Source organism: Corvus kubaryi, unplaced genomic scaffold, assembly GCF_017639235.1.
Source record: "Corvus kubaryi isolate FWS band 111438036 unplaced genomic scaffold, C.kubaryi_AGA036_p1.0 78, whole genome shotgun sequence".
Lineage (NCBI taxonomy): Eukaryota > Metazoa > Chordata > Aves > Passeriformes > Corvidae > Corvus > Corvus kubaryi.
Window position 1 is genome coordinate 6,395,181 of NW_024582065.1, and position 15,200 is coordinate 6,410,380.

Consider the following 15,200-nt stretch of genomic DNA (forward strand, 5'->3'; position numbering starts at 1 on the left):
AGTGGAAGCCGCTGACATCCAGCTGGACAGCCCCCGTGCCTCTTCCTGCACATCCCAAAGCGGGCAGGAGAGGGGCTGCTCCCCACTCAGACCTGGCCCCTGTGTCTGGGGGATGAAGCCACTTCACTGGAGGTTCGTGGCTCTGAGCCTGCAGGGCCCAGGGGTGACACCATCCCAGAGCCTGGGGGGCAGTGGGAGAAGCGGCAGAGATCGCTCTCCTGTCTCCACTTCTCGGTTAAGACCTTACAGGAGAGGGGGGTGAAAAAAGCAAGTCCCCGTTTGATCTTCAGCTGCTGCCACCGTAACACGCCTCAACTTTGAAGTGCTGCGAACACACCCTTGGAACTCGTCTGTCTCCATCTTTGGTAACGCCACACAGACGAGAGTTTTGTGCTGTAACACCGCTCAGGCCATGAACACGCCAGAAAAATGCTTGAAGTGACACAACTGCTTGAAACACCCAAGTTTTTAGGGGCCTTGCAGTGCTTCTACACTTGAAGGATGTGTCATGCTCTAATTTATAATGCAGTCTGATACACAAAGCTTTGTCAAAGTTATTTCCTTTATCATTCTGTGGAGCCTCTTTGGTTTTTTTTTTAAACCTCTGCACAGTTTGCTCTGTTTGCAGTAATATTGAAACATCCACATGAAAGAACTACCTCCCTGTGCCTGTGCTCCCATGGGCCCGGGGGAGAGGATGGCAAAGGGAAATGCTGCTTCCTTGTGCCATTATTCAGCACCTGGGAAATAATCAGCAAGCAATTACTTGCCCCTGTGCAAACAGATTACACACTTCACCCAACGAGATGAAGGGAAGGAATTTCCTTACTCCATTCCCAGGGCTGCAGGGAGATGGACAAAGCCTCTCTATTCCTCGGGTCTGTGTTTCCCCAAAGCAGCCAGTGCAGTGATGGCTCCAAGTTTACAATCCCGGCCCTGGCTTGCTCTATTTTGCAGAGAAACTGCTTTTAACAAGTATCAGCAAGAGTTTTCCTTGGGTAGTTTCTGGGAGGGAGTAACAGGGTGCTCATGCCCTGAGGTGACCCTGCAAGCTGGAATGCTCCTGGCTCTTGGACAAGGGAGTCAAAGTGCCTCAGAAAAATATTTTGAAAGGTGGTTTGGAAGCCCAAACATGCAAGATAATGAGAGTGGAGAATGAGATAGCAGAGCTAAACCAAAGGCATCTATCTTGTCTATACTGCTGATTAACAGACAATTTCACCCTAATAACTCTGAATTGCAGCTGGATTGCAGGCCAGGTGACTGCAGAGGAACAGGGAAACCTCTCTTATCTGAGCCCATGGTATTTCCCTGCCCGAGGCCAAGAAATCCCTTACTCACACCAGATCCTTGGTAAGTGACTGAGAGCAGCTGAATTAGTAATAATGAAACATCACTGATTCATGGGCCTACTCAGTATTAATTGTAAACTTGACATATGTAAAGCACTGATCACGTCTGGATCCAGCTGCACCCAGACTCCTCGCTGAGGAGGAGTTAGAAAGGAAGGGGGTCCATTCTGAACCTCATGAGTCAGCTGGAGGATCTTTCTTACCCTTTGTGTCTCCAAAACTCTTTGTGAATCACTAACTTGATTTTAACTCAGTTTTCCTTTGTATGTTTCTTCCATGCAGTCATTAATAAGGTGAACTTTGCCATCAAACGTACTGAGCCTTGGAAAACCATTGTTAAAACTTTGTTAAATTCCATCAAATTTATTGAACTCTATCAAATTATTCTTCTAGCTCAATAAGACATTCCTGCCTTTCTCTTTTGAGTGAGGTGCATTCCAGTCAACCACAACAGTTGTCCTTTAAAGCAAAGAATAAAATAAGTCTCATTGTGGAGGTAGAAGTTTATTTCTTCAAGATCTGCTCTACAAACTCTACAACCAGGTGTTTGTGCTCTTGCCTGCAGACAATTCAGAGCATCTCCATTTTCCAAGAAAAAACCCCTTGAAAAACAGAAACTTTAGATTCAGAAATTCAAATTTTTCAGCTTTTAACCTTCAAACCCATGAAGCAATGCAAATCAAAGACTTAAGTGGAAGTGGTATATGTTTCCTTCCCCCCATCCCATTTCATCTCTTGGCTGGAAAACTTTACCCTCAAAGCAGTGGCTGATTAGAGGGGAGGTCCTGCCTGTCTCACAAAAATCCCACTGCTTTCTATCTTCAGAGAGACTAAAGCCAGACATAGTTAAAGGTGGAAAGTTCTCCTTTAAAAGTTCCTTGCTGTAAGTTACCTTCCAGACCCTCCAACAAGGCCTTTATTTCAAGCCGATTGAAAGTTCTAGATTTTCAGTGATGATTATTAGAATTGAAGAGGGAGGTTCTCACTTATCAAAATGACCCTCAAAAAGCAGGGACTGACTTTTCTTGCATTACTGTCTAATTCAGCATATGGGAAATATAAACAAGCCATACAAAGACTTTACACAGTAAGGTATTTTTGGGGTTTTTTACATTCATTCAGTCGTTCTACAAATAATCATTTCAGGCAGAGAGTTAAAAATATCATACAAAACGTGTACAACCTCCATCTTACTGCTTAATTTTCTTATTAAAATGCAGAAATTCTCCTTGGCACAATAAAAATATATGTATATATATACACACACACAGTTTTGTCTCTGTATTCCAAATATTAATAAAAACATTTAAAATTATTTATTTTGGTTAGCGTGAAATGATGAATAGTAATGGACAAAAGTCCTTTTTTTCTAGAAGGGCTGAGAAAAGTGTGAGTCTGCATCAAAAATAAAATCAGTTGCTTTTAAGAATAAGATACCTGTTTTAAAAAAAAACCAACTGAAAAGTTGTGCTGTTTTCATCAACACAGATGTCTTAAGACTTGGTTATTAGAGATGTAAAAGCAAACTGAAAGCCTTTTTCCAATCCCATGAATTTTAAATAATTAAAAAAAAATAAAGTTCTGAAAACCAAGTTCATTCATAAAGGGAAAACAGCAGCTTTCAACTCCACAGAAAAAAAGTATTTTGAGACATTTAGAAAGCAACTTGCATGCTTAAATGAAAACTTATAAAACCAGAGATACATTAAAATAATAAAAGGTGGCACAAAAGCTCTGTTTAACTCAGTCTTCAATATGAAACAAGACAATCAGAAGTGCCTATCCTGACATTTCCCATTACTCAACAGCCTGGGTACCTGCAGGTGGTGGGCTGTACCCACTTTCAACCAGACCCATTTGCAGTTAAATATGCATATTAGGAATTGCTTTTAGGAAGTCAATTAATCACTCTCTTCACTGGAGTCAAAGATGTCACTGAGTCTGAAAGCCTTCTGCTGCTGACTAGCTGCTGAATTGTCAAAACTACAGTGCTTCCCCTCCTTTTTTCTTAACTTTTCTTCAAGTTCTGGGAGCTTCTTTTCATACAGATAGTCAATAATTTCTATGAGGGGGGAAAAAAAAAAAAAGTAGTTTTAATTGGATGTGTAGAGGAACAGCATCTCACAGACAGAAATTAGGTTGTCAGTGTTAAATGCACAAAATCTCTGTACTGCTCTGTGGTGATCACAGTGGCTGTGCAGGGAGATCAGACACAACACAAACATGCAAAGAGAAATTAAAATGCACAGTCGTAAAACTTTTCAAGCCAAGGTACTAAAAAGAAGAGGACATTGAAAGTTATAAAAAAGGCATTTAGTAAATAAAGTATAAAGCTGAAGATTTTAGCCAATTAGGAGAAAGCGAACCAGGAAAAAATTGAACTAGAATATGCACCCTCTGAAATTCAACCCGAAGCCTTAAGGAGTATATACAAACAGCTGGCATACTGACCAGAAAAGGTCTTTCTTTTCCATAAAGGGACAGAGGACACTTTCAGCCTATAAAACTTTGCTTGAACATAGGCTCTAGGGACATCTCTGCAAAGAGAAGAGTTAAAAGAATTAGTGGTGCAGGGAGCTATCCTAAAGCTTAATTGTTACTGAGTTACCCATTCCTGGGAGTGATGCCAGCCAAACCCTATCTTAGCTTTAGGGAGAAAGGATGGAATTCAAATAATAATTATCTCATACTATCAAATCATAGTTTTTCCCATTAGTTGATTAACACCTGGAAGCAGATACACAACACTCCAGTACTTGGAATGTTAAGGGTTTCAGATCTTGCAGGCATGGCTTCCTGCTCAGTGCTATGCCAGGATATGCAACTGTCATGTTTCCAAACTAAACACTTCCTATTGCTGTAAAGGTATCAGAACTTTGATTCATCTGCTTTCAGTACCCTTTGTATCCATAAAAAGAGGGAAAGAAGGCTTACCCAATAGCATTACTGAGTTCATCCCAGTTTACTTCACTGGCATCCTCTGCTTTTGTTTCATACAACCTGTGAATGTAAGACAGAAGCAGTTTGCAGGCAGAACTCAAGCCATAATTCAGTGCTCCCAGCTCCCCCAGTCAGAAATTACAGGACATTTTGTCCAGAGAAAGAATGATTGCAAAACATGTATCAAGCTGCAAGCAGGCTGTTTTCGCCCTGCAAACTTTTATAAACACAGCTCAAACAGTGAAAGATACAAAAACATCCCAGTGCTCAGAACTGTACCTTTTAATAAGGTTGATCTTGGCCTGTAATCCATTGCTCCCTCTATATAACTGCTGCCCTTTGGTCAATTTGCTTGTTAAAATTGAATTCCTTTGAAAACACACAAAAACAGGTCTCTATCATTTCAAGAAATTCCAAGCATCAAGACGCTGCTGTCAGAGAGGCAATGTTCTGCCAAGTGACAGGGGGGATTTAAAGGACACAGACACCAATAGAAAGGATAGTCTTGTTTTGCTATGAACATTAAGGCAATTTACAACAGTAAAATTATACATTCAATAGAAGTACACACTTGGCTTTAGCAACAAGCAAAAGCAAGGTAATGCACCTATTCTTTACTACATGAGAGAAAGGATAGTGATTGAGAAAGATACATCACCAACTGCCTAAATATTTTACCATCCCCCAGATCCTCAGTCGCTGGGGAGCCCCATTTCACAGCCAGGACCTGGAGAACCCCTCCCAGCAATTGGGAAATCCTACAGTGTTTCCACCTGTAGGTGAGGTCTCCAAATTCACCCTGAAAGTGGGTCCAGCTTTTATAGGCCCAAATCAGCAAGTCAAAGTGACTTGATTATATTTTTAGCATGGAAACACCTGGATCTGATGGCACACTTCCCAGCTAGCAGGGGCAGAGGCTTGGCCAGAGCCTAGGCCTGGGCTGGGAGGGCTTCTCCTAAAATATCTTACAAACAAGCTGCTGTTCCTGTCTGTTGGGAAAGTTTCTTAAAATGATACATTTCTTGCAGGTAACTACACAACATTATGTGAAAGTTTCTGAAGCAGCTGGTTTGGTGTTAAACAGCTGGCATAAGAGTCTTGATCATCTGTTTTTACCTAAATAATACTGCTGGTGTTAGTCACACAATGCCCAGGGTTCATTCTGTAAATCAGCTCTGCTGCTCCAGCCTCAGCACATCAGGCAGAAATCAGGCTTTGCTATCACAGCAAGAAGAAAACTTGCCCCAGCTACCAAAGAGTTACTTGTCTCAGACACATCTGCAATGCCTCTTCTGTACTCTACAGTGTCTTATCTGTCCTACCAAATGATTATGATAAAAACCACAGGTTTTACAGAATAAATACTCCCCACTACGCATTTTACTATCTCAGTTTAGTCCAAGCCCTCACCACTTCTGTTTGCACTGTCTCCAATATCGACTTCCCACTTTGGTTTCAATCTCAGTCCATGGCAGTTGCTGGTACAGCTTCTCACGTTCAATCCAGGGATCTGTGCTTGACTGTTCCAGTGAGGAAAGAGAACTTGGATTTTCTGTTTTCAGTTTCCTCCTCATCACCTCCTTCACTGCATTCATTAACTTCTGGGTCTCTTCCTTTGTCCAAGGACCATAATTAATAGCTAAAATTGAAAAACCACCAGGTTTAGGCATAATTTATCATAAATGATTAGGGAAGAAAAGGCAAAAGAGCAAACGATTCACTTTGCATGTTCTTTATTTATAGGACCAACTTCTTAACACATCTCCTAGAAACCCTTGTGCATACCAGACTTGAGAGTTCAGCCTAAACACTAAAGAACAGACTGATCCCCAGTTTTTATCTTTTTAAACCTGGTTGCCAAATTCCTTCTGCCCTCCCTGTGAAATCATCTTATTTAGATGTCAGTTCTGTTCCACATCTTTTCTCTTTTCTTTCAGAAATCTTTCTTATCCCTTCTACATGACAATGCAATCAGTGGTCTGAAGAAAAGGACCACCACTACAAATTAATTAATTTTAAACCCCATACTCGAAGGACTTTTTCTTCATCTTTAGGGTACCTACAACGTAAGAGTTCAACTAACAGTAGACAAAATTAATTGTTTTTCTTAAAATTACATACCTGACTTGATTTCAGAGAATTTCATAGCAACCGAGAGGTTAGAACGGGACATCAGCTCAGAAATCTTCTTCCAATCATTGCCATGCAGAGCTTGATACTTCTTTAATTTTTCTTTTTCTTCCTTAGTATACCTGGTTGAGAAAATGGGCACAGCTTCAGCTGTAAATTCAAACCATTTCAATCTCTTAAAGAGCTGTATCCCCTCCAGGTGGTCAATGTTAATCATCACTATCAATTCAAGTCACATTTTAGAACAGAGGAATCAATAAGGGAAAATGAACTATCAATTAAGTCACAATAACTGGCACAAATGGGAGAGATGATCTTCATTTATATCAATTTTTAATTTACAAATAATCAACACAGACTGATATTAACATTCAGAAACACTTTTAAAGTATTCCCTTACCTTCCTTTATAATTATTTGGGTCAAACATCTTCCTTGCTCGGTAATATATCAGCCTCCAGGGTCGGGGTATGCCCTCAGCTGGAAGGTAAAGGATCATTTTTAACAGACATTTCTCACAGTGGTGAGGCCAAAATGAAACAAACCCCAAAACCCAACACCACACATTTTCATGACCGTGCTGTCAACAACAGATTCTTTCCACTCACTCTTGCTACTCACTAGCTACAAACTGCATGGATGGCTGTGCATTTGAGCCAGGTGTAATTAAAATTTAACTGGCATACTGAATACTCCCATTAAAAGAGAGACATGAGACAGCCACCAGGCAGGAGGCTGAGGAGACACTGGGCTTCTGCTTACAGACTGTTTCAACTGGGAGAAGCAGGCAGTGGGGCATCCAGCAAAAACCAAGTGAGGATCTCTCCTGAAGGGAAGATCCACAGAGACCAATCCCTGGGAACACACAACCACCTTGGCCAGCAGTGCCCAGGAGAGGTGACTGCAAGTCACAGAACACTGATGAGACTTTCTGCCAAATCTTCCCAGACTGGAATGAAAGTCAACATCAGGTAAATGTGACGATGCAGAGGGAAGGACTGTGTGTCTGAAATAATCACAGAGGAACAAATCTGTAGTTTGATCCCAATATCCCAATCCATGACAGGCTGCCCTTTACTCTGCCTTGTCTAAGATGATGACACCAAACACACAGAATAAAGCTCCTGGTGCACTGAGAAGATCCCCATGTCTTGGAAAACTGACATGGCTCAATTTCTTCCATCCCCCCTCAGTCCTGCACTTGCCACTTATTTATGTGATCCAGGAACAGGTGACAATTTCAGACAGGACTTAATCAATCACAGCTGCCATTAATAACCTTAATTATAGTTTAGCAAATAACACACTTAAAGCCATAAAGCCCAAATGCAAGTCTGAAAGTCTTTACTGGTCTTGACCACATTTTATCTCTAAACTCTTCCTACTTGAGACCAGATAGCAAGAACAATAGACTGTGCAGATTATCAACTACACCATCTCAGCAGCTCCTTTTTTAACCAAATTTAGCAACATCAGTGCTTTTCAATAAAAAATTCTTTTACAAAATATGCCATGATATCACCAGGTTGTAGAATACAACATTCAGCTGTCTGAGAATAAATTTAAATACTCACAAATTTTTTCACAAAAATGATGTTCTGTTTTCAGGCGATGGATGGTGTCTTTATCTTCTGGATACCTCGAGGTAAACAGAAGTTTTTCAGCACTGTCTATTCCAGTAAGGGATAAGAACTCTTCAACGTTTTTCTGGATTTGTTTATTTTCCTTCTGGGTAAATCTGCCAAACTTGACAGCAATACCTAAAATATAAAAAGGTTAAGAAAAACAAATCAAACCTCAAGTACCATCTCTTGCACATCTCAGGTTTTAGCTTGGGTACAAGAAAAGATCAGCAAATTCTATGGGGTAAAAAGAAAACTGAAAGAGACAAAACCAGCTGGAAATGAGCAATCTACACACAAGTGTGGACTGAAATTTGCCAATGTGGAAGCAGATGCTACGAACAGAGAAACAGAAAATATGTCAATGGAATGAAGTGAACCAGACTCTGTGGGTGCAACAGACATGACACAAGAAACTTTTCCCTCTGTCAAAACATTAGCACAGCTGCACAGTCCTTCCTCACTGCAACAGGATTTCAGAGAGCTCACCCTGTTTTTTAAACTCCTTAAATCTCATTAGGTCTCTTCCAGCCATCTTCTTGATTGAACTGTCTGATATATTCTTCACATGAGGAATGAACTCTTCCAGTTCTTGTCTTGCAGTATCCAAATCCATGACTGAAGACGTGACAGAGTCCAGGCCTTCTTCACCATCCAGACTGACCTCATCAGAGGCTGCCAATTCAGCAAAGGAACTGTTCTGCTTCTTCTGCTTCTTCTTTTTATTTGATGCTGAGGGTTTTGGTGTCCTGATATAAAAAAAGGCACAAAATAAAATACACCGCTAGAACTCCACACCAAAGACTTTTTTAACACCTCTACCCTTAAAAGAGTGAACACATTCATTAATTACTGTGTTAATCAGGCACAGCCTGATGTTTTGGTAGCAGGGAAGGCCACAGAAATTCTGTGAGAAGCTGCTGGAAGCTTCCACTATGTCCGACAGAGCCAATCTCTGCTGGCTCTGAAGATGGACACGCTGCTGGCCCAATTAGAGAGGTTGGTAACCCTCTGTGATGCCACATTTAAGAAGGAACTCAAACAGCACACGCGCAGTTTATTCCAGGGGCAGTGAGCCGCCGCCGCCCCGGGGGGTTCTGGCCGGCCCGTGGCCATGTGCTGCTGTGGCCACCACCATCTCGGTGTGGCCTGTGGCGAGCTCTGCCTGCCTGGCTGCCCCTAGCCAGGCCACACTGTGGGCAGAAGGGCAGGGGTGGCAGTGGTGGCTTCTCTTTCCCAGTGCCCCACGTGAGGAGAGGCTTTAAATAACGTCGGTGCCACGGCAGCACCACGCCGTGGTGGGCCCGCCAAGCCAGTGGAGAAAACACGGTGAGCAATTCCCTGATGCAGAACCTAAGGGAAATCAACCCCTCAGCACTGCAGGATGCTGCAAGAATCTTGGAATTGGTGGAATTTGTTGGCAATGGTGCCTATGAGCAGCAGTTTTTCTTCTAGTCGGAGAAAGAGGAGGAAGTGAGGACATGTGAGGGAAAACAACATGGTGGCACCAAGGTCAGTGGAAAGAAAGAGGGGGAGGAGGTGCTCCAAATGTCAGAGTTGAGATTCCTCTGCAGGCCGTGGTGAGGACCACGGTGAAACAAACTGTCCCCCTGTAATCCATGAAGTCCACGTGGAGTGCAGAATTCCACTTGCAGCCTGTGGGAAAAGTGCTCATGCTGGAGCAGGTGGATGCCAGAGAAAGCTGTAATCCAGTGGGAAACCCGAATAGAGAGAAAGAGGGCCCTTGCTTCCAAACTAGAGCAGCCTATCCTTAAAAGACTGCACCCCATGGACGAGTGACCCACGCCACAAGAGTTCTGGGAAGACTGTCTGTGGGAGGGACTCACATTGCAGCAGATTTGGCAGAACTGCTGCTTGGGAAATGAGAACCACACTGGAGACGTTCACAGAGAACTGTCTCCCTTCTCTGTCTCCCGTGGGAGGGACCCCAGGGCACAGCAGAGAAAAGACTCCTCCCCCTGAGCAAAGAGAAGATCTCAGGTGACAAACTGACCAACCCCCATGGCCCCGTCTCCCTGCACTGTCAGTGGGAAGGAGGGAGGGACTGGGGGAAAAAGGTGTTTTAAAGGCTTCTTTTACTCATCATCCTCCTCTAAAATAATAAATTTACTTTATACCTTTAAATTTGAACCTGTTTTGCCCTTAAAGTGTTTTTTCTTAACTCATGCGCTCTTAGTTTTTTTTCCCCTCCTTTGCCCAACTATAGCAGAGGAGAGTGAGTGAAGGGTTTTTGTGGGTGCCTGACATTTTAAGCAGTGTCAAACCACAGAACAAAACATTACAGAAGAAAAAATACTTCACACATCCACTGCCTTGCATTTCCAACCTTTTAACATAATCGAAAAATTGTAATTTAGTACCAAATTTCTATACTTAAAATAATCAAGGAGCTTTCTGAAGTTCTGAAAATCCAAAGAACTCTCACCCATGGGCATACTGAAGAAATAATGTCTCTTGCTACCACTGGCACTCAGATTTTTTTCATCTGTCTCTTACTAGTGCTCCTGTTTTGTGTTCTAGACACTGTAAAGGCATCAAGAACTACTTACATGAGCATTTATTTGCATAGAACATTAAATTGTTTAGCTGACCTTACTAGCTGCTTGGTTAAAATGCACATGTTCCCTAAAAATATCAAGTTTAAAAAACGAAAACCCTTTCTTTTCCCCCCACTTTTCTTTTTTTAAAATGTGAATTGTTTGCACGTAAATTATTTCTACACCTACAGTTTTAAAGAGGAGAAAAGAGCCTACACGGAAGGCAATGGTGGTGCATTCCTCAAAATTGTTATTGTATCTCCACAAGAAAGCTGAGCATTTAAAGTAGATCTCTAATGCCTCAATATGCTGTACAAGCTGAAAGTTTTTCTTTAAAACACATACAAAACAGAATGATGAAAAATCTGGGACCCAAATAACCTGAAAGGAACATATCTGAGGAGTGGAGGAAGGAAAAAACCCCACAAACAAAACCTAAACTTACATCATGTCACACTCCGAAGAGCTTTCTTCCATGACAACAGTGCTGCTTTTTTTGGCCTTTTTAGCATGTGCTGGAGTCTTTTCAGCTGCTTTACTGGGGGTAGAAAAATCAGCAGGGACCTCCATGGAGACCTCACTGATGGCAGAAGCAGCATCACAGTCCCCATCCTCGCCTGCAGGTGAAGGGCACCCCCTGTGCCCCCTGCTCTGCTCTGAGGATGACAGCAGTGACTGCTCAGCTGCTCCATCTGTGTCCTTCTGCACATCCTGAGCACTGCCCTCTCTCCTCTTCTTCCTCTTCTTTTTGGATTTCTCTTTGTGGCCCTTGCTGTGTTCCTCCGAGGGAGGCAGCTCACACACCTCGTCCGCTTCAGGCAGCTTTGCTTTCTTTTTCTTCTTAGCTTTTTTAAAATAAACATAATCAGCAGCATCCTGCTGGCAGTCCTGGGTGCTGTACTGGTTCACAGGGACACAGGTGACATCGCTGTGCTCATCAGTGCTCTCGTTACCCTTCCGCTTCCTCTTCTTCTTGGGGGAAGCAGCTGCTCCAGTCCCATTGCTCATTTCATGTTCCAGTCTCACACAGTAATTATCTATCAAAGCCTGCTGCTTCTCACCCTTTTCTTTCAGCTTTTTTTTCTTTTTCCTGCCCTCCCCACGCTGTGCTGCTGCATCTTCAAACAGCAGCGGGGAAGCGCGGCCGAGCTCTGGAGCCTCTGCACTTTCAGCATTTTCGTGTTTGTTCTTGTACCCATTGTGTTTCCTCTTCTTCTTTTTCTTCTTCTTGACAAAATCCTGGACTTGAAAATCACCTGCACGAGCTTTGCCTTTCATTTTTTTTCCCTTAAATAAAAGAGAGGAGTTTTATTGAAGGGTTGTAATTTATACACTGTTACATACAGTAAAAAAAAGCCAAAACACCCCCCTCAAAACCCAACAAAAAGCACAAAACCCACCCAAAACCTTCTAAATTAAAAACTCATTTTTATCTTAGATGCTTACTTTTTAATCCAGCTAGTTTTGTAAAGTGCCCAGGAAAAACTGATGCCTTCTTTGTCAACCAGATGTGCATCACAGCTGCCCTCACCCTTCAAGGTACCTTGCTGCAACAACAAAAGACACACTTTAATAAATTTAATAATTACTAGCTTTGATTTTGAATAATTAAGCCGCGTCAGACTGTTGTGTTCAACTCAGTTTTCAGCACTGAAACAGCAACAAGCTAAAAGCAACTGAGAAATATGAGACTAATCAGCACTAAACCCAAAATTCTCTAATTAGAGATTTCTGATGGGCTCTGCTCGAGCCCAAGCCGAGCTCAGCCCTGCCGGATCTGTCCGGCAGAGGCCAATTCCTGCAGAACACAGTCACCCAGAGCACGCAGGAAGCATTTTTAGCACATTTTCCACAGCCAGCACATACGAAACACTCACCGCGCAACACCCCCGGCACGTTTGAAACACGCGCCCTTGAATTTCGCATCCCCAGAGCAGTTCGCACCACCGGCCGGTACCGGGCATCCCCTCCTCACCACCGAGGGGAACGAGCGGCCCCGAAGGCTCCGTGGAGCTCCAACCACAAGCCCAGACACCGATAAACCCCAGCTAAGAACGGGCGTACGGCCGGCCCGGGCCCCGCCGCTCCCCTCCGCCGCCCTGGGGCTACCGAGGGAGACTCCCAGCACACGCACAGAGCTCTCGGCAGCCCCGGGCTGAGGGGCAGCCCCAGGCTGAGGGGCACCCGCAGCCCCTCCGGGACCCCCTCCGGGACCCCCCCCGCTCCCCGTCCCCGCCGGGCCTCCCGCTACCTCCACGCGGTGTCCGCCCGCGCCGCCGGTCCCCCGCGCCCCGCCGCCGGACCATCCGTTCCCCTGGCGGAAGCGACCCCAGCCGGACCCATCAGAGCGGCGCACCACCCGTTGCCTGGAAACGGATGCCGCCGCGCGCGCCACGAGTTGGGTGCGAGAACCCCGGAGCCGGGACCGGCACTGGAACCGGGACTGGAACCGGGACCGGAACCGGGACCGCCAAGAGAGCCCCGGAACCGGCACCGGGACCGCCGACACCTCCCCCGGCACCACGACCAGGACTGGGACTGGGACTGCCGAGAGAGCCCCGCACCGGGACCGGCCCCCGGTGCCATGGCGGGCGGCAGAGCGGGGTCCCGGCGGCGGCCGATGACTTTGGCCGAGGCAGGCCCGGGCACGGAGAACGAGCGGCTGGGGGTGGTCCGGCTCAGCATGCTGCGCAACCCGCTCATCCTCAAGGTCAGCCCCGCGACCCCCGCGACCCCCGTTCCCTCCGCCCCGAGCCCTGCCCCGGCACGGCCACCCCCCATCCCACCGCGAACAGAACCCCGGGGGGTGGGCGGTCACAGTCCCTGCGGGCAGCTGCACAGCGGAGAAGTTTTCCCTTAAAGCGGTTAAAACCAGTTTTTTCCCCGTTGATTGACATGACAAGGAAATCGTGTTTCCCCGCTGCTCCTTCACAAGCGTGGTCGTGTTTTAAACACGCGGCGGTCCCCAGCTGGTGATGGGCACAGAGGAGAATGGGTTCTCCCTCCGAGGATCGGGCGTTTTCCCAAGTTTCCATAGTCTCACGGTTTGGGAAATTCTTGGGGACAGGGACCGAGGTGTCACTGGGGCTGCTCTCCATCCCAGACACAGCAGAGGGGTCCCGGGGCGGGGGTCACACAAACTGTATCCACCTAAATTACCACCAGCATTGGAAGGGGCTGCCCAGGGAGGTGGTGGAAGGCACCATTCCTGAAGGAGTCCAAGGAACGCCTTGCACTCAGTGCTCTGGTCTGGGTGACAAGGTGGGGATCAGTCACAGGTTGGACTCGATGGTCTTGGAGGCCTTTTCCACCCTAACTGATTCTGTGGTTCTGTAATTAGGATTGCTGTGGAGGTTCTGGTCCCTTCACAAACTCCTGGCACTTCTCAACTTGTTCATCCCACTCGTACCCCCGCCCTGTGCACCGGCTGAGCTCGGGGTGTGGCTCGGAAAGGTTTAAGCATCTCGCTTCGTTTGGTTCCTCCTCCTCGACACTCGCACCCCCAGCGAGTCACGCTTTAACCCCCGCCTCCGCCGGCCCCCTGCTCGCCGAGCAGCAGCTGAAGTGCGGCTCTCATCCCCTGGATGGCACTCTCAGAACGGCTTCGTGCCCGAGCCCCGAGCCCTCCCCGCGCTCGGGGCCGGGGAACGCGGCGGGCGCAGCTCCCGCAGCCGGCACCGAGCGCTTGGACCGGCTGCTCTTTGCCCTTTCCGTGCCAGGGCAGCCGCTCCTGCTCCCAAGCTTTGTTTCCCCGCCGATAGCGCTTAAACCGCGGCTTTCCAGCCGGAGTTCGGCTCTTCAGCTCCCTCAGTAATCGCACCCCTGCACCGCCAGGCGTGGAAGTTGGCCGTTAAATTTTGGAATTTGGAATATCACTGGAAATTCGAGACTTTGCAATATTGAATACCTTCTTTTGTTTTCTTATGAAACTCTAAAAATCTATCGGGATATTTTGTCAGGCAAAGAAAAAAAAGCAGGTTTTGCCTCAGAACTCTGAAGTGGCTTCACTTTTTCAAATCCACAATTTCTACTTTCTTTCTTTTCTCTGTTTCCTAAGTTTGATGGGAAGGATAACTGTTGCAGAGCATCCTGGCGGTAGGAATGCTGAGCAATTTAAAATCGTGGGATGTTTTAATAAGACACAATCTGGATTTCTGCAATCTGGTGAAACTAAAATTTGAGCAAGTTTTTGGGGAAAAAAATAGAGTTAAATTTCTGAACAATTTCTGTCCTCTCAGGGCTTCCTTGCAGGGGGGTGTCTGCTGGTAGGGATGTGAGGAGATCTGCATCCACCCGATGCAATCCTTGAGCATGGAGTAAGTGGGGTGTTAACAGGGATGCTTTTACCCTTGGAACCAGCAGTAATTCCACTTCATGGTAGGTTCTGCTGCAACCTTTGTGCAGCAAACTGCTGCCCCCCTGCCAGCTGCCCCAGGGAGTACTGAATTGACCAGGGTGAATTCAGCAGCCTGTCTGCCAGGAGGTGACAGGGTGGGGTGGCAGTTCACTGGATAAACGCTGGCACTACACGCAGCAGTGGTGACACACTTACAGCATCGGCCCTCTGCCATTCGTCCTCCTCCTGCCTCCAGCTGCAGC

At 45.8% G+C, this 15,200-nt stretch overlaps 2 protein-coding genes across 3 annotated transcripts in view; one reads left to right on the plus strand and one right to left on the minus strand.

Annotated features, from left to right (window-relative positions):
• Nucleotides 1-1,837: 1,837 nt before the first annotated feature.
• TTF1 (transcription termination factor 1) lies at nucleotides 1,838-12,925 on the minus strand. 2 transcript variants are annotated; one of them, XM_042052504.1, is made up of 12 exons: nucleotides 12,853-12,925; nucleotides 12,048-12,148; nucleotides 11,047-11,889; nucleotides 8,533-8,792; nucleotides 7,996-8,181; nucleotides 6,823-6,901; nucleotides 6,414-6,544; nucleotides 5,703-5,931; nucleotides 4,572-4,661; nucleotides 4,287-4,352; nucleotides 3,804-3,889; nucleotides 1,838-3,414 (listed from the first exon to the last, which is right to left on the minus strand). In XM_042052504.1, the coding sequence occupies exons 3-12, from the start codon at nucleotides 11,877-11,879 to the stop codon at nucleotides 3,254-3,256; spliced, it is 2,121 nt and encodes a 706-aa protein (XP_041908438.1). In that variant the 5' UTR covers nucleotides 11,880-11,889; nucleotides 12,048-12,148; nucleotides 12,853-12,925; the 3' UTR covers nucleotides 1,838-3,253. The 2 variants fall into 2 exon arrangements, with proteins under 2 accessions (XP_041908438.1, XP_041908437.1); XM_042052503.1 differs by lacking the exon at nucleotides 12,853-12,925 and adding an exon at nucleotides 12,479-12,707.
• A 49-nt stretch (nucleotides 12,926-12,974) lies between these two features.
• Nucleotides 12,975-15,200, plus strand: part of CFAP77 (cilia and flagella associated protein 77) — a 57,214-nt gene continuing 54,988 nt past the window's right edge. Inside the window, exon 1 of the mRNA XM_042052505.1 lies at nucleotides 12,975-13,311. Within this exon, the coding sequence (XP_041908439.1) occupies nucleotides 13,186-13,311 (126 nt within the window). The 5' untranslated portion in view covers nucleotides 12,975-13,185. The remainder of the gene's footprint in view (nucleotides 13,312-15,200) is intronic.